Here is a 20,228-nt window from a genome sequence, read left to right on the forward strand (position 1 = left end):
AGTGTGAATTGTTCAAGCCCCTCGTGATGTGTAATGATTCATAGATCAAACTCCATATCTAGCAGGGCATCTGTACGTGCGGCAATCAAAGGGACATTGACTCTGGTTTGTAAGCCCAGAAGCATTTTATGTTTGCGACAGTGCACCCAGGAGCACACAGAGACCTTTACTGACCTTTACTGAGAGGATCATGCTTTAACCACCATTTTCCCAAACAACAATAGACATGACCACGCCACGATGGGCTGCATGAGACATTGGGGCTGTGAATTCCTGCGGAGCCCATTTGTCCATTCTCTACCTGGGCATTTCCACTGAAAAAGACCCATTAGCACCAACATGTGAAGTTTTTAGAAGCATATCAAATTGGGTGTCAAATGAAAGCTAAGAGTCTATATTTATGGGAAATAAAGGCATAGATACATTTTCCAACAATTTTCCATCTTAAAAATTAGGCATAAGTAATTTCTGGGTAAACAAATGGAAAAGGGGTCTTAGAAAACATCTACCAGAAAAAGTCTTAAAAGGTAAGTTTTGTAAGTTTAAGAAATATTATCTTGTAATTCCTTTACTAAAAACCTACATATCTTTACATTTTAGAATATTTTCAAATGTCTCTACCTAATGAGAGAGGATAATGTAAGCTCACAGAAGTAAGAAGTAAAGGTAGACCTATCAATTAGTGTTTTTACGGATATCGATTTTGTTTATGAATTATTGAGTGATTAAAACTCGTTATTCCGTTACCAAATCAGTAATGGAATTACTGCAACTGAATTGGCTACTATGGGAAATCCTAATAGTCACAAACCACAGTTGGGTCACCTGCTACTGTCTTCCCTTTTATGTTCAGCTCATAACTGTTTTCTTTGTCTTTCTGGTGTCTGGTGGGACAACTCCTCCCTCTCTCTCTCCCTCTCTCTCTTTTTTCCTTTCTCTCTCCCTCTCCAGTTAATGTCACCTCTCCCAGCTCTTACTGACACCTACCCATGAGCCCCATCTCTTTCCATTTCCTGTAACTAGCATCCTCACCCACTGAGCACCGACCGACACCGGACGTCCATGGACGTTGAAATGTAGTTGAAATTTGGTCAGTTCACCCATGGCCTTGATGTTAAAGTCCACAGATGGACCGGACTGGACCAAATCTATCATAGACGTATGTTTCACAAGTTTGGATAGCACAGTACAGTACAGTACAGTGAGTAGAGCACAGTACAGTACAATACAATACAGTAGTACAGTACGATAAGGTACAGTACAGTGAAGAAAGGTAGAGTATAGTACAGTAGAGTAGAGTATAGTGTACTGTACAGAACTATACTATACTTTACTGTACTGAACTGTACTGAACTATACTATACTCTACTTTACTGTACTGTACTTTACTGAACTCTACTATACTGATCTCTACTGTACTCAACTGAACTCTACTCTATCCTACTCTACTCTGCTATTGTACTGCACCGTACTCTACTGTGCTCCAAACTTGTGAAAACATGAGGAGAATGACATTCATATCCATAAGTATGCATTTCTGTGTAGTACAGATCAGGGATCCATGATGCAATTCCGTTACCGTAATTCTGTTACCGGGTGTAAATCCACTTCACTTACTGTAGTTCAATAACCAAAATATATTTTTTTTAACTCAATGTGCCCTATCATAGCTGACACCTCATTCTTTCTGCAGACATATTTTCATCTTCATTCAGAGCAGATATTTAACAGAGTTTTTAGAAAACGTGGCATAAAAACCTGAGGGAGATTTTACCGTAATTCTGTTACCAAAGTTTGCATCTGCACAGTTCTTCCACTAAATTAGTTTTTATGTACATTTTTCAGTGGAAATTGTTAAAAGCAGTCCTTGTGCATAGAGTTGTATGGTTTGTTAAACTTTGTCAAAGCGTAATTCCGTTACCGTGAAATTGCCCAGCTGTTCTTTTTCACAATGATTGCTTCCTCCTGTCCTGAAGCCTGGTGTCCTGCAGGCTCAGATAACCAAGTAAAGATTCATTAAGGAGAAGGCCCTGCACTTAGCTTCTTTTTGTCACTCAACAAAGACATAAATTGCCAGAGTCCCGCATCGGCAAGCAAAGCACGCACGCACGCACGCACGCACGCACGCACGCACGCACGCACACACGCACACACACATGGTTACTATCATATGGTAGGCATGTCAGGACACATATGGTAGGCATCCCCATTCCCAGCAGGTAAATATCACATGCTTCATTAGAATGGGGCCCTCTCTCAACACACCCTCCTTAGGGGTCAAAGGCCATAATGTCAGAATGTGACCTCCAGACCATCAGTAATCCTTAAGCTAATCAATATGAGTCACAGGGCAGGGGTCATCCATTTAAGTGACCCTGAAAAACAAAAAGGAAGGAAGCCCAGAAGAGAAGAGAGCACACCATTATCTGTTCAAGAGGAGCCAGTGGTGGAAAAAGCCCTACCACCCGAAGCAATGAGCTTCAACTTGACACAGAGAGAAAGAAGCTGTCTGCACATAGCATTACATCCTAGTACATCCTGTAATCAGATTGTGGAGCACATTCAGAGAGATCAGAGAGATCTGTGCTGGCCAGGTGTGGATACATGAGTAGATTCATTGTGTGACATATTCATTGTATCACTGGATATGAAAGGTTGTTTGTAATACCAGCTGTAGACCAGACCTAATATTAGCCACCCCCCTCAGCAGTGAATATTCTAATTGGTCCCAAAATTCTAATTCATCCTTTGTCTTTATTCTGTACACCTCATAAAATTCCCCTTCTGGTCAATGATTCTATATGCAAAGTCAGCAGGGTCAACCACACAATTAAGAGAATAAAATGCAAATGTTGGCCAACTCTTTCAAATGATAATAGACTCAAAGCTAATCAGATAGGAACAGATAACATAGATTATAAAGCAATGCATAATGCATACTGTACTAACATTGCTGAAATAAATAATTCCATTATTATACCTGCTATGGGCATGCTCGAGTGGCGCAGCGGTCTAAGGCACTGCATATCAGTCCCTGGTTCAAATCCGGGCTGTATCACATCCAGCTGTGATTGAAAGTCCCACAGGGTGGTGCACAATTGGCCCAGGTTTGGCCGGGGTAGGCCGTCTTTGTAAATATGAATTAGTTCTTAACTGACTTGCCCAGTTAAATAAAGGTAAAAAAAAAATAATATTCCTCAGGTGCTATCAGCAGAGATTTTCATTTCAACCCCCCCTCCCGGTTTTACATCCACTCCACCCTCAGACCACTAAATAATAAATAATAATTAATGGAATAGCCAAATCCAGGATTTTCTCTCATGTAAAAGCGGGGAGGTGCTGAAACGGTAACTATGGGCTGACTTTTGAGAGAAAGCCTCCCTAAGGAGGTTTTAAAAGGTTTCTTGTGTCTTGCGGCACCACTGCGCAGGGATTACTTTTTCCCGTGGCCTGTGAGATGCAAGGCCCTCCCCGTGACCACTTAGCCACCTCGGTCCCATTGAGCGGCGAGGCCGCATGGACACAACAGCACAGCAGTGAGCTGTCTCCTTCCTGGCCTGTGTTACACACAGGGCAGGAATCTAAGCCCTCTGCCAGCCTTTGTCTGTCAGTGTGTAACTCGACGCAGCACAGAAGAGCTTTCAGAAACGCTTAACTGTACAGTATCACAAAGGTGCTGCTTTGATTGCTCCCCACGACCTCTGCAGTGGATGCCTGTGCATTTGAGTTACTATATTGTAGGCAAGTGTGTGTGTGTGTGTGTGTGTGTGTGTGTGTGTGTGTGTGTGTGTGTGTGTGTGTGTGTGTGTGTGTGTGTGTGTGTGTGTGTGTGTGTGTGTGTGTGTGTGTGTGTGTGTGTGTGTGCAAACACAAAGTTTTTTTTTTAAGAATACTGCACATTCAACTGACCCATTGTTCTCCAGCGTAAGGCACTGACATATGCCGTTTCTTTCTTCTTCCACAGAAACACATGGGTTTGTCTATTGTTCTCCAGCACTGCACAGCAATGGAGCGCTGGAGCACACCACATCATCATTAACAAACATATGAAGGTACAGAGTTCAATACAGAGGGTCTTCTATTAGTCGTTAAAGGACAAAGGCTGCTTCACAAGCTTGGAGACCACATCAATTACTGTGGCTGCCTTACTTAAGACACCATCAACCCTCTGCTCTACGGTCACTTCACTGTTCAGTTACAACGACCCGAAGCCTCATGAAGCAAGGAGACAAGACCTTCTGAAAATAACAAGCGCCACATAGCATAACACATTCACTTTGAGACCAACTCCGTGGAGGCTGCTGAGGGGAGGACGGCTCATAATAATGGCTGGAATGGAGTCAGTGGAATGGTATCAAACACATCAAAAACATGGTTACCATGTGGTTGATACCACTCCGCTGACTCCATACCAGCCATTATCATGAGCCGTCCTCCCCTCAGCAGCCTCCACTGGAATAACTCCACCGTGTAAGCTATACTGTCTATGTGTTTAAATGACCATTGCCACTAAGTTTTCTTCCGTTTCCAGTCAAGTCAAGCACAACCTTGACAATGCAATAGCCGTATGTTTACAGTGTAATCTACACATACACTGTGCAGTGTACATAGCTACAGTATCAGAATGAGAAACGCCAAGGCAGCAATAAGAGACGAGGCAGTGTCCAGCACAGTGCTGTTCTCTGTCTCTCTCCAAACAACAGCCACATGTCTGGTCAAACAGAGCAGAGGGCTAGAGGACAGGGGGATGGCTTTTTTTTGACGGAGGGATACACACATGGAGATGGTGATAGAGAGAGAGAGGGGGAGAGAAATGGAACGGGGAGAGAAGAAAGAGAGAAAGAGCGAGAGAGAAGGATAGAGTTCAATAGAGACTGCTCTGAGAGTCTGAACCAAACAGCCACATTTTCTCTCCACCAAAGAGACAGATTGTAAGTATGTTATCCCTGTGCCATGGTTCCAATGCTTAGCGCTTGACGTGGAACTCAAGTGAATCCAAAAAAAGAGCTTTGAGGCTAGAGCAGAGCGCAGAAAATTGATCTTGGTGCCAGCAACCAGCGAGAGGGCCATCAGCAACACATTGAGATTACAGCAGGCACAACAACGCAGTGTGAACGCCAAGTATGAAGGCTTGCTAATAGTAAATTCCAGAGAAGAGCACAGATTAAGTATGAAATATTACTAGGGACATGCAACATTACACGAAGGGAGGGCAAAATCCAAAATGCTAATGTTCCTTTGGAAATAAGGCTTCTTTGTCAAACCATCAAATCCCTGGCTCCCTAAGTCGCTCATATTGGGCTCATCCAAACATAATGTGGCTCCAATATTAAAGCTGGGTAAATACAGTATCCTGCTGGTTACTCTGACTGTACAGCCACGTATCCAGCAGCGGTCGGCTACATGAGAGACATACTGTAGACATGGGTTAACAAACCCAACGTCAGATTTCACCACCTTCCAACAATAGTGACGGCAAAAAGTTTTAAACAGATTTAAACTTCAACCTACATATTATTGAATTATTGTATGCATATTCATTGTATTCACTGAGTCATACTTGCTAGCAATCAACAAATACCTCTCCTATTACCAATGTTGGTAATATGTTGGGGATTGCTAATTATGCTTTTCAATAACATTGTAATAACATGGTACTACTATGGCAGTAATAACCCCCGTAGCAAGGTTATTAAAGGAACACTTACTGGCAGCCTGCACCCTGGCTCTGCGGCTCACCACCAGACCAAAGGAGTTCTGGCCCACGCACTCATAATCCCCTTCATCAGTTGAGCTGTGAGACTTGGTCCTCTGGAAGCGTCCAATCAGCAGAGTGCCGTTGTGGAACATGGTGTAGTATTGGTCATCCACCAGGAGGATTCCGTTCCTCCTCCACTGCGTGGTGATTGGTGGGATACCGTCCACCTGACAGTGCAGCATGAGGGGCTGCTCCTGCACCGCGATGATGTCACTGGGCTCCAGGGTGAAGGAGAGCTCTGCTCCCGATGTCACACCTACACAAATAGCAGAGAAATACATACGTTACACCTACACAGCTACACAGGAAATACACACAGTGCTCATGAGCAAACAGCCTTAGCAAGATAGGTTAGAGTTTGGTCTCAAGAGAATTCATTCACACTCACTAGCAAGAACATGTTTTTCAGCACAGTGACAATGAACTATCCACACCTACAAGCACAAGAGAATAGACTGCCAGGTGAATGTAGAAGGAACAGACTGGTGAATTCTTTCTAATCACAAAGAAACCATGGAGCTGTGGTGGCAGATATTGATGTGTGCTATAGAATAAAAAAAGCACAATAACTGTACACTGTCTGATTACTGTGCATGCTACTGTCTGCCAGCTTCCAGTACCATAATAAACCACCTTGATGTGCTGCTGACAATCCGCCTACCTACTGCCTTTGAGACATGATGCACTCAATACCGTCTCGTTATGCCATTGTATCAAATGGAACCCATTGCTGGCTAGTGATGGAGGAAACAGAAAAAGTACTCAATTGTCATACTTGTGTAAAAGTAAAGATACCTTAAAATAAAATGACTTAAGTAGAAGTGAAAGTCACCCAGTGAAATACTACTCAAGTAAAAGTAGAGTATTTGGTTTATACTTTAGTATCAAAAGTAAAGGTAAAATTGTAACTTGTATAGCGGCACAATTTAATTTAATTTATTTATTTACAGATAGCCAGGGGAACACTCCAACACTCAGACATAATTTACAAATGAAGCATATGTGTTTAGTGAGTCCGCTAGATCAGAGGCAGTAAGGATGACCAGGGATGTTCTCTTGACAAGTATTTTAAGTATTTTTACTTAAGTACTTTACACCACTGCATATCAGGATATTATTTTTGCTGATATATCGTATCGTTAGACAATATTGCAATATTATTTTTGTGCTAGTTGGCTGTACTTGCAACAAAACGCCAGTATTTGTCCTTCAAAGCTAGTTCTCAATCAAAAGTTGTTTTCTCATGTCTCTCTCTTGTCTCTCTGCAGCAGACATATGATGAGCAATATGTTTGGAACATCAAATCGCAATAAAATCACAGTATCTAATCACAATAGGGATCATGAGAATCGTGGGAATCGTAATACATATTGTATCGGCACATAAGTATCGTGATAACATCGTATTGTGAGGTCCCTGGCAATTCCCAGCCCTATTGCTGGGCCACTTTGATGTTTCCTTGCTCTGTAATCACCTGCAGGGTCAATCATCAACACCAAGAGCAAGGTGACAGCGATTATGTGATTGTCACTTTGAAATCTGCTTCTTCTGCCAGGGATAAAATGTAATTCAGAAGGTGTTTGTAGGCTGTTAAGGCCCTGAAGGCCGCTGGCACAGAGAGGCTGTAATAAACATTAATTTAGGTCAGTAACTCAAACGACTGCATTTTGAATGGCTTGAATACAGATTTGCTCAGATCAATAGTGGAATGCAACAGAGAAGGTTTCGAATTGTCTGCTTTTCAGAGACACGAGCATTGCCTTTTGAGGGCAGATAGAAAACGAAGCTAAAGATTATGGCCAAGGTCACTGGGGACTGTCGTGTTTTCATCATTTTATCTGCTGCACTCATTTCATCTTTGTCTTACAATAACATAACTGTAAGATTCTTTCCTCTTCCCCTGACCTGGTGACATATGAGAGAGAGAGAGAGAGAGAGAGAGAGAGAGAGAGAGAGAGAGAGAGAGAGAGAGAGAGAGAGAGAGAGAGAGAGAGAGAGAGAGAGAGAGAGAGAGAGAGAGAGAGAGAGAGAGAGAGAGCTGATTGAGGACTATCCATCTAGTGTCCATCTACACTGGAAAAAAATATAAATGCAACATGAAAAGTGTTGGTCCCATGAGCTGGTTCCTGAGCTGAAATAAAATACATTTTCCATATGTACAAATAGCTTATTTCTCTCAAACTTTGTGTACAAATTTGCTTACATCCCTGTTAGCTAGCATTTCTCCTTTGTTAAGATTTATTTTAAAATGTTTAATTTCACCTTTATTTTTACCAGGTAGGCCAGTTGAGAACAAGTTCTCATTTACAACTGCGACCTGGCCAAGATAAAGCAAAGCAGTGCGACAAAAATAACAACACATGGGATAAAGAAACATACAGTCAAATAACACAATATAAAAATCTATATACAGTGTGTGCAAATGTAGTAAGATTAGGGAGGTAAGGCAATAAATAGGCCATAGTGGTGAAATAATTACAATTTTGCATTAACACTGGAGTGATAGTTGTGCAGTTGATGATGTGCAGGTAGAGATACTCGGGTGCAAAAGAGCAACAAAAAAACAAAACAATATGGGGATGAGGTAGTTGGGTGGGCTATTTACAGATGGGCTGTGTACGGGTGCAGTGATCGGTAAGCTTTTCCGACAGCCAATGCTTAAAGTTAGTGAGGGATAAGTCTCCAGCTTCAGTGATTTTTGCAATTCGTTCCAGTCATTGGCAGCAGAGAACTGGAAGGAAAGGCAGCCAAACGAGGTGTTGGCTTTGGGGATGACCAGTGAAACATACCTGCTGGAGCGCGTGCTACGGGTGGGTGTTGCTATGGTGACCAATGAGCTGAGATAAGGCGGGGCTTTACCTAGCAAATACTTATAGATGACCTGGAGCCAGTGGGTTGGAGCCATCCACCTGACAGGTGAGGCATATCAAGAAGCTGATTAAATAGCATGATCATTACACAGGTGCACCTTGTGCTGGGAACAATAAAAGGCCACTCTAAAATGTGCAGTTTTGTCACACAACACGATGCCACAGTTTTGAGGGGACGTGCAATTGGCATGCTGACTGCAGGAATGTCCACTAGAGCTGTTGCCAGATAATTTAATGTTAATTTCTCAACCATAAGCTGTCTCCAACGTCATTTTAGAGAATTTAGCAGTGCGTCCAACCAGCTTCACAACCGCAGACCATGTGTATGGAGTTGTGTGGGCGTGCGGTTTACTGATATCAACGTTGTGAACAGAATGCCCTATGGTAGCGGTGAGGTTATGGTATGGGCATTTTATCGATGGAAATTTGAATGCACAAAAATACCGTGACGAGATCCTGAGGCCCATTAGAGGGCCATTTTTTAAAGGAATCAAAATGCATAGCTGTATTCCCAGTCGTGTGAAATCCATAAATTAGGGCCTAATGAATTTATTTCAATTGACTGATTTCCTCATATGAACTGTAACTCAGTCAAATCTGTGAAATTGTTGCATGTCGCGTTTCTATTTTGGCTTAGTATATTTCCATCTAGTGTCAGTGAAGGTCTCTGTGTGTGAGTTTGTGCAGTGTGTGTGGGCTGAGACAGAGAGCACAGGGCAGTGTAAATAAGGAAACTATTCATGTTAGTCTTCACTCCTCTCTCTGATCAGCTCGGCCAGAGCCAGAGAGCAGGGTTAAATGATTACCTGGTCATGATAAAGTCTTACACAACAAGAATGGAGCAGACGCACACACACACACACACACACACACACACACACACACACACACACACACACACACACACAGGCACACACAATAATTCACACTTGCAAGCTCGTATTACACACACACCCACACACATACTTCCCTTCTGTGACTTATTACTGAGGTACTGATTAATTCATTAATATCAATAGTTATGCTTGGCGATGATACCAGAGTGAGGTCTTTAGTGTCTGTGGTTCTGAGAGGGAACAGAAGGAGAGAGAACAATAAATAAAGGATGTAAACAAGCTGACCTGACTTGGCGCCATAAAAGTAAAGCTTAGCGGACTCTCCTGCACCTCCGTGCTCTCAGTATCAGGTTTCAGCTGCTCAAGGACTAAGCACTAACAGTCCCTGCCTCGGACCCAGGAATCTGAGTGGGGGATTGGGCGGGAGGGGAAGCACAGGGGTCAGCACAGAGGACCTCCGGCGTCATCCCTCAAATTCCAGCCCAGGAATACTCCCCTTTAGGTGCAGACAAGGAATTCATTGACATGCTCTCCTTTCTAACCGTTTCCCTCCCGCTCTCTCTGCGAGGTAAGTAAAGCTGCTACGAGACCAAAGAGACAACAGTGCTATCGCCTCTGAAAAACAAGGGGGTGGTGAAATATTTAACCCCTTGTTGGCCGTGCTGCCTGCACAGAGCGCTCTGCTCCGCTGCCCCAACAAAGCCTGAGCGTTCCACACACACAGGAAGCCAGCGCAGTCAGCACAGCTACCAGTACATGAACAGCAAACAAAGAGCACGCGGGTACAGAGGCAATCAGTCACGCTTCCTGTTATGGGCAAAACAATGATGGAAGCTAAAACACTCATTATACACTAATTATACACATACACAAATTTAGCATTATACACTAATTATACATTATACACAAATTTAGCATTAGATGATACAAAAGTGTTACATATTACATTTTCTTAGGAGACAGAGGGGGCTCTGTTTCTGACCTCTGGATATAGAAGGGATGTTCATGTCAAGCTTTCAAAACTGTTACAGGGCATTAATAGATGTTATCCAGCATCAGAAACCCAGATAAAATCTAAATCCAAGTAGTGTTTCGTCGCCCGTAGTAACATCAACAAACTGAATCCGTGTTATTATCATGTCAGTGATTTCAAGAGCAGCAGAACATGGCTTTATTAAGGTATTTCCCAGCGATGAGCCATTCATGAATGCATTGCAGTGTGTCCTTTAAGCTGAACAGGAAGCTGATGAATTCAATGAATTTGTTTTTTTTTAAATGAATAAAGCATGGAGAGAGAGCAGGGTCCTGCAGCTTTTCAAATGATAGCTTTGACTGATTGGCTCATCAATGGCATCAGATAGACTCGGAGGTCTGTGGACTCTCACAAAGCACTGATGACTGCCTCCAAGACATTACAAATTAAGGTCCACATGGAACATTCATGACTGGTTCCAACACTGTCTTTGGAAAAAAAAGGAGAAGAGGAGAGGTGAAATAACAGACGGTAAGAAGAGAGAGAGAGGATAGAGAGAGAGAAACAGAGAGAGGTGGACAGCATTACCAGCACATGGGCACAGCAGAAGCACTGAGCACCTAGCTAAGCTTTAGAGGGGTCAGGGTTATGGATGAGGAGGGGAGGGCTGGCTGGCCATGTGTGTGTTGTGTGCTGTGCTGCTGGGTGCTGTGCTGCTGGGTGCTGTGCTGCTGGGTGCTGTGCTGCGTGGAACAGGAGAAGAGAGGCCAGCACAGCTGTAGATGCCAGAGGTCAGAGCATTGACACACTGTCAAAGAGACTGAGAAAGAGGCACACACAGTCAGGCAGACCCCTCCTCTTAATGCTCCCTTTAACAAGGGGAAGGGCACCCTGGGGTTTAGGATTACCACCGTGGGAGACCAGAAGCCTGCCAGGCTGAGAGAGACTAGTGGTGGCTAAGTGTGGCTCGCGCTCAGGCTTACTACTGGCATTCAATTAAGCCCACCGTGCTACTGTACGAAGGACTGGAGGGAGGGAGGCATCCACAGTCTCACAGCCAAACTGCTGCAGTTGGCTAAATAATAACCAAGCTCTTATCAACATTGTTAGAAATCAAGCAGTCAAAGCTGCATCACAGCACATTCTGTTGCGGTGCAAAAACACATAAAAAGCTTGGTTTAATCAATCACAGACAGTGAGCATCCTGAACACTGCAGAACAATGCATACTTAATGCTCCCATAATTTCCTCCTCAGTAAAATGCACTCCTGGGTAATTTGTCCCTTGTCACATGAGGCACTTCAATTTCAGCAGCCACTGCTGTTGTTGTTTAATCAGACCCATACAGTCACAGATCTGGATCAGATCATTACAATGCAATCAAGAGGCAGGTCTCAATTTCAGATGCACAAAAAAAAATTGACTTTTTAAAAACTCGAATCATCTCACACAATAACAGTACATTAAGAGGGTAAACGTGTTAAGCGTTTAAATAGCAATATTGTATCGGGAGCAACCCATCTAGTCATCCCTCACACTGTTTAGATATCAGAAGCAGGACCTGATCTTTGTCTCATCACTTTCTCCACTCTTTTATTTCACCTTCTCAGTGAAATAGCAAGGCTCTCTCATCCACCTCTTCCTCAGTTTCAATGCCAAGTCTACTCAACCCTGTAGGCTACCATCCATTGCCAACTCATCCATGATACAGGCAACATTTTGGTATAATTATGTACACCTTAGAGCCTGCTCTAAAATATGGAGTATGTCTAGATTCTAAAAACATTCATTTATTCAACATGAAAAATATTAACATCTCAAAAGTGCCCTTTTTGATGTTGTTCAATTTAAGACATTGTTTGGAACAATACATCAAATTTCCAGAGTGGGCTTTATGCAAATTTTTAAGTTATGAGCACCACCAACACAGTGAATGGGAAAATGGATTCAAAGGGAACGCTGGTGATTTGCTGAATGTACAATCCTAAAGGAGGGCTGTGATTGGTTAATGACCTATAATGTCAATTTCTCATATTATAACATGTCTTATCTTCAAAAGTACCAGAGCCCACTCTGGAAATATGTTTGAAATGTTTGAAAAGTATTTTGTTCCAAACAATATGTATAAAATAAGCTAAACCAAAAAGGGTACTTTTTTATGTTGAATAATTAATGTGAAAATGTGTTTTTCAGATTCTAGTCATTCTCAATATTTTAGAGCAAACTATAAGAAGTGACCACAAGATGTTGTCTGTATCTGTCACGACTTCCACCGGAGTCGGTCCCTCTCCTTGTTCGAGCGGCGTTCGGCGGTCGACGTCACCGGCCTTCTAGCCATCACCGATCCACTTTTCATTTTCCATTTGTTTTGTCTTTGTTTATTTACCCTCTGGTTTCCCCCATGTTTGTGTGCGTGTTTGTTTTATTTTAAGGCTGTATCTGACAGCTGGTATATTGTTGCCGGGTTTTGTTATTACGCCCGTTTATTTCGTGGTACCGGTATTTTTCCAGGACCATAGTATTGTGTTTATACTGGTGTTTTCTTGTATTAAATACCTTGTCCACACATCTCAGCTCTCCTGCGCCGGACTCCTTTCGCCAGTTAACCACAGCCTTGACAGTATCATGTACGGTTCACAGATCATAGGGTCTTACAGTAGGCATGTGCAGGTTTAAAAAGGGCCTAAAATGGCCACTTTCATCATGATTTTCTCAAAAATGGTTTGTGATACAAATATAAAAAGCATGTTAAACATCCTTCCTACCAATTAAGTTTCTATGTGAGAATTGCCAGAACAATCTGAGATACAAAAAAACGTATTGGGGCTATCCTTGCATGGAATCACCCAAATAATTTTGGGGGGTCAACCATACATGTATTTAATTATTTTTGGAAAGGGCACACAGAGCTTGTTTTGGCACTTATAGATGTCCCCCAGTGTTTGTTATGAAGTTGACATGTTAATGAAGGAAAGTCACCCAGTAAAATACTACTTGAGTAAAAGTCTAAAAGTATTACGTTTTAAATATACTTAAGTATCTAAAGTAAATATAATTGCTAAAATATACTTAAGTATCAAAAGTAAAAGTATAAATAATTTCAAATTCATATTATATTAAGCAAACCAGATGGCACCACCCTTTTTGGGGGGGCGGGGGTAGCAGGGGCACACTCCAAGTTCTCTTGAGAAGTGTGTAATTGGACCATTTTCTTGTCCTGCTAAGCATTCAAAATGTAACACGTTGTCACGATCGTTTGTAGAACCGGACCAAGGCGCAGCGTGATTACAGTTCCACATAATTTATTAATAGTGAAACAATAACAAAAACAATAAACAATAAATGAACAACGAACCGTGACTACAGAGGTGCTATATACACTTACTCAAAATACAAAATTCAATATCCCACAAAACACAGATGGAAAAAAGGCTACCTAAATATGATCCCCAATTAGAGACAACGTTTACCAGCTGCCTCTAATTGGGAACCATATCAAGCACACCGACATAGAAATAAGAAAACTAGAACGCCACATAGAAATAATAAACTAGAACACCACATAAAAATAATAGACTAGAACACCCCAGTCACGCTCTGACCTACTATACCATAGAGAAACAATGGCTCTCAATGGTCAGGGCGTGACACAAGTACTTTTGGGTTTCAGGGAAAAGATAGGGAGTAAAAAGTACATGATTTTCTTTAGGAATGTAGTGAAATAAAAGTATGATATATAAATAGTAAAGTAAAGTACAGATACCCCCCCAAAATACACTAGTAGTACTTTAAAGTATTTTTCTTAAATATTTTACACCACTGGTTGGCAGAATAGGCACATGTACAGGTAACTGCCAAAATAATGGAAACACTTAAGTAAACTAGGGACACAAAGTACAGTATATTGGAAAAAAGAAAGCAGGTGTTTCCACACAGGTGTGGTTCCTGAGTTAATTAAGCTATTAACATCTCGTCATGCTTAGGGTCATGAAGAATGGCGTCACATCCCTCCAATAGAGTTCCAAACACTAGTAGAATCTATGCCAAGGTGAATTGAATCTGTTCTGGCTCGTGGTGGCCAAACAGTCTATTAAGACACTTTATGTTGGTGTTTCCTTTATTTTGCCAGTTACCTGTATATTGCTTCATTTACATATTTTAATACAATATTTCAGAAAATGTGCAATAATAATAATCTCATATTTGTGTCTACATTCAACTCGTAACGGACATTTTGATATATGTATACCTAGATTTAGAAAATATTGTATTCGGTGTGGTACCTGGCCTTAGCCTATGCAGTATACTATTAAGGCTACCTGTAGTTATGTAGTTCTAAGGTAGTATGGCTTCTGTTGACAAATAATGTATCATGCTAGACTTCGATCAAGAAATTAGACTCTGTTTCAGACTCTGTTTTTTGTTTTTTTCCTTTTTCCTAATAATGGAAATAACAATAAAATTATAGTTTTTGTGTTCAGCCAAGTCCTTCCTTCGAAACGGCTATCCATGTTTTGACCTTATCCTTACAACCTCGCAGACTATCTCTGACAGCAGCCAATCAGACTCTGTAACACCCATAACAGAGGGTGTAACATCCATAACGGTAATTCTACGGTCTAAAGTAAAAAGCTATTTTTATAGCACTTTGCCGTGGGAGATCAAAACACTATCTTTATTTCTAGGGTAGACCCGGTAAGTAAAGACTATATGTTTGTATACCTAGCCACAGGCATCTACCCATGTCAATTATGAATCATTATGAACCTTTCTTTTTCTCATTTATTTTTCTCATTCTATAAACACACATACACGGGCACACGTACACACACACACACACACACACACACACACACACACACACACACACACACACACACACACACACACACACACACACACACACACACACACACACACACACACACACACACACACACACACACACACACACACACACACACACATATACACACACACACAGCTGCAACAGGGTGCCCTTCACCTTTCAAAGCAATAAACTGACCCACAGACTAAATCACAACACCAGGAAGATGATATTGACAAGAAATATGCACTAACAATGGTCCCACTATAAGCTCTAAGAAAATGTGCATTTCATACAAATTACAACTGTTTGCATTGTGATGATGACTCACCCTGGCCAATGCAGTAACTCCCACCTGCTTCAATCAACAATATTCCTATGTCTAGTTCCCTCTAAAAGGTAGTCCGGCGGTCTGACATGTGTCCATAACATTGTCAACACATGGTCATTCCCTATGGGATAGGTGCACCTGAGGTCTCTGTGTAGACTACTCATCAGTATCTTTCACCAAACTAACATAGAAGAATAACAGTTGTGTGTGCAGTCTATGGCTAGCCTACAAATTATATTACAGGGTCCAAGATGAACCTCACAAGAATAACACAAGTAAACAACAATAGCATCCTTATAGTGAATGTGACTAACAAAATCATTTGTTTCACGATTCAAATCCAAACAACCAATAAGAAAGATTTATGCTAATTGGGAGACGTTGCTGTTGTTCAGCCAATACGAGTTTTTGTTGTTGCTGTTGTTACTGTTGCTATTTGTCTTTATTTTGAACAAACATCTAACAGTGCACACCTCTCTGGTCATACCTTGCAGAATGAAAACAAAAAATGGACTGTTCTATTCAAGCTTCACTACAGCTTCTAACCATACACCTTCTTACCTCAGTGGTTCTGTGGTCATCCTCATATTGACTGAAACTTTAAACGGCACAAAAAGTGATTCCATCTTTGCAGGATTAGTGAAACAAATCAATTGAAACTATTTCATTTCTCTTAGATGTGTCGGCTAGAATACATCACAACAACTCCCTTATAAGTCACTCACTAGCCACACACAAAGACCTCAAAGGCCTCAAATAAAAAATGTATGCATCATGTTTACTCCTTCACTCCTCCTTCCTTACTCCTTCCTTACTCCTTCACTCTTCCTTCCTTACTCCTTCACTCCTCCGTCCTTACTACTTCACTCCTTCTTCCTTACTACTTCACTCCTCCTTCCTTACTACTTCACTCCTCCTTCCTTTCTCCTTCACTCCTCCGTCCTTACTACTTCACTCCTCCTTCCTTACTACTTCACTCCTCCTTCCTTACTCCTTCACTCCTCCGTCCTTACTACTTCACTCCTCCTTTCTTACTACTTCACTCCTCCTTCCTTACTCCTTCACTCCTCCTTCCTTACTACTTCACTCCTCCTTCACTCCTCCTTCCTTACTCCTTCACTCCTCCTTCCTTACTACTTCACTCCTCCTTCCTTACTCCTTCACTCCTCCGTCCTTACTACTTCACTCCTTCTTCCTTACTACTTCACTCCTCCTTCCTTAATCCTTCACTCCTCCTTCCTTACTCCTTCACTCTTCCTTCCTTACTTCTTCACTCCTCCTTCCTTACTACTTCACTCCACCTTCCTTACTCCTTCACTCCTCCGTCCTTACTACTTCACTCCTTCTTCCTTACTACTTCACTCCTCCTTCCTTAATCCTTCACTCCTCCTTCCTTACTCCTTCACTCTTCCTTCCTTACTTCTTCACTCCTCCTTCCTTACTACTTCACTCCACCTTCCTTACTCCTTCACTCCTCCGTCCTTACTACTCCACTCCTCCTTCCTTACTCCTTCACTCCTCCTTCCTTACTACTTCACTCCTCCTTCCTTACTACTTCACTCCTCCTTCCATACTACTTCACTCCTCCTTCCTTACTCCTTCACTCCCCCTTCCTTACTCCTTCACTCCTCCTTCCTTAATCCTTCACTCCTCTTTTCTTACCCTCCATAGTACTGCTCCAGCCTTTACTGGAAATGTGATTACATGGGTGGTGGGCTCCTGTGGGTCTCTATGGCATGATGCTCATCATAAAAGCATCCCTCTATCCGGGTTACATGCTGGGAAATGGGGCCTCGCATTGAGGGACTAAAAACTGTCAATCATACTGAACAAAGGAGCCAAGAACATTTTAAAAAGAAGTTCATCTGTACAAATATTCTCCTCAGCGGGCAATAACTGCTGTTTTTTTTATTCATTCTCACAGCAATAAATTGACTACACAAAGACTCAGTCAATTAAAGCTATCTCCCCCTATGACAGATGATAAGCGCAGCAGTGCTCAGTGCTCTGATAAAAAAAGGCTAATATTCTCTATGCAGACAAGTGGCAGAACATATTGGGAATAAATAAACATTTTTAAAAGTAATAACATTCCATAAATGCATAAAAGGCTGGTTTGTGTGCATCAATGGTAAGGATTCATAGTGACCACAGTCAAGAAAGGAAGGAAGGAGATACTAGTCTTTCAGGCACTCTTTGGCACAGAGAGTGTATTTGGCACAAATCAACACAACAGGACGCACACACACACACACACACACACACACACACACACACACACACACACACACACACACACACACACACACACACACACCTAAGAACCACATGGACCATAATGAGTATAAACAATTATAAATCTTATTTTTAATGCATTCAATTAATAGGATAGCCTACTTAAACATCATAAAATCAAAATCATCTCATAACCTATTGTTGTTATTATTATTGTTAGGCCTATTATTAGGCTATTATTATTATTATCAATATCATCATAATTATGATCATTATTAGCCTGCCACTTTTTCTTGGTTCAAGTCGTAGGCTACAATGGTAGGAGCCTATCATCATCATCATCATCTGCCTATATCATTTTCCGGGTGTGAGGTTATACAATTATGCAACAGACCCTATGTGGGTTAACCTATGTGGTTTCTAGGACGAAGGATGCTGCACGTGGCTACATACAATATAACCAAAGGGCGCATGGATTCAACATTCATTTTTTAAGCAACATCCATGTTGTTATATAGGCTAATATGATAATATTTTCAAAGAGTGTCAAACAAGTTCGTGCCAGCTACACATCACCACCTACTCAAGTGTGAGATCCTTGATATACAAATATCGGTTTCTAAATTCCATTGGCACACACTCACAAACACACCAATATAATACACATGGAACTGAATGGAACTGAATTCCCCAAAAGAAGATGAGCGTTCGAGGAATAAACGCAAGAGAATAATATGGTCAAGTTCCCCAGCCGAGATGGTCAGTGCTTCTATAGTTTCGTCCAACCATGTCTGCAGCGGAGACGGTATAGAAATATATTGGGCTAGATATTATGCACTATCTTTGGTCTGCAGCACCAGCTTCTGATAGGGGCAAAAGGCGGTTCCGTTCCAAAAAGGTGTTATCCTGCAGAGGTAGTAGTAGCCTAGAAAGGATATCAATAAACACTTACCGACTAAAGCGTTGAGGAGTAATCCAAACATGCATGGAACAAGGCAGAGCCTTCTGGTAGCCATTTAATCACTTTGAAATATATTACGATACTTGAAAAAACAACGTGAGGCGATCAGAAGAAAACAGACATACGGCTAGCTCTTCATGTTCCGAGCTACAACAATTGGTGGCTCGCAGGGGTAGAACTTGCTTGCGCCATTTTGCACATCTATCAGGAATCTGTCAGCATCTCGTGCTCTCTCCTCTATTCCTCTGTATCCCAGAGCCACTGCCTCACACACATATCCACGTTGTAGCTTTTACCATGAACTACACTTCTCTTCCATTTTTCTCCCCTCCTCCCTCGACTGCATTCGCTAATTCTTTTTTTTTAGGAGTCTCTACTCTGGGAACAAAAGCGACCAGACCGCTGCACTCACAATGCATATAGTAAAGCCACTATTAAGCTATGTTTAGTTTGCAAGTGGATCTATATTTAAAACAAATATTATACCATAATTTGTACCATTAGAGTACTGTATCCAAATAATTGATTCCCATCGTTATAGGCTAAGCCAAATGTATAAACGTTTGCTAGTTGTAGCCTAACATTAATGTCATGTTTTCTAATGTGTAGCTTAGGCCTATAATAATACTATAATTCAAATAATAATACTTAATGTTATGAATAATATTCGAACAATGCTGTTATCTGTTGAGCTATATTACTAGTATTATGAAATATAATGATAGATCATGTTAGTCAAAGGACAAATAACTGAAATATAATTTTTGGTGAAGGTGTTAAAATGTGAAATGAAAACAACATGATTTTTGTTGAAGGTGTTAAAATGTGAAATGAAAACAACATGATTTTTGTTGAAGGTGTTAAAATGTGAAATGAAAACAACAATGGCAAAGTGCGCTCACAAATCACCGTTTATGCTGCTCGACATTTCCAGTGATTTATTGTGCATCAATTATTCTGGACCACTTTCGGATCACATCGTTGAAAAAAAGATGTTACATGGTCGACCAAGAGAAGAGGAGTGACATCTAACGGTGAGGAACATTATTGCAACTTATCAGCAGAGCATCACTAGGTGGAATTCCCTAATAGAAGCGCCGTTACACCGTAGTTGCCGCCTCTGTTCAGCTATTAGGCAATATATTCCACTCCTTGCTACTCCTGTCATTTGGCTAATTCTCTCTATGTCCATTCAGAAAGTTTCATTAAGAGAGTTACAAATAATACGTAACTGAAATGAGCATAACAAAATTAAAAAAATGTAAGCAAGTCATGGAGATCTGCATGTGCGAGGAATGAAGACAGGCGAGTTTTGTGTTTCTTTCCTCTCGTTATTGGGATGCTACTGAAGCAAACGTAGCTCGATTCAATCTTGTATTTTTTCATATATCATTATTTATTTCTCATTACGGAGTCCTCTCTAGCCATTTTAAACA

The 20,228-nt window shown here is 41.4% G+C and overlaps 1 protein-coding gene across 1 annotated transcript in view; it reads right to left on the reverse strand.

The window, feature by feature from the left end:
* The window catches only part of igdcc3 (immunoglobulin superfamily, DCC subclass, member 3), a 106,364-nt gene extending 87,236 nt beyond the window's left edge, over positions 1–19,128 (reverse strand). Inside the window, exons 1-2 of the mRNA XM_071401511.1 lie at positions 18,784–19,128; positions 5,709–6,014 (exon numbers count right to left, since the gene is read on the reverse strand). Coding sequence (XP_071257612.1) covers positions 5,709–6,014; positions 18,784–18,847 — 370 coding nt within the window. The 5' untranslated portion in view covers positions 18,848–19,128. The remainder of the gene's footprint in view (positions 1–5,708; positions 6,015–18,783) is intronic.
* Positions 19,129–20,228: the final 1,100 nt, after the last annotated feature.

This window comes from Salvelinus alpinus, chromosome 5 (genome assembly GCF_045679555.1).
Source record: "Salvelinus alpinus chromosome 5, SLU_Salpinus.1, whole genome shotgun sequence".
In the NCBI taxonomy this organism is placed as follows: Eukaryota; Metazoa; Chordata; class Actinopteri; order Salmoniformes; family Salmonidae; genus Salvelinus; species Salvelinus alpinus.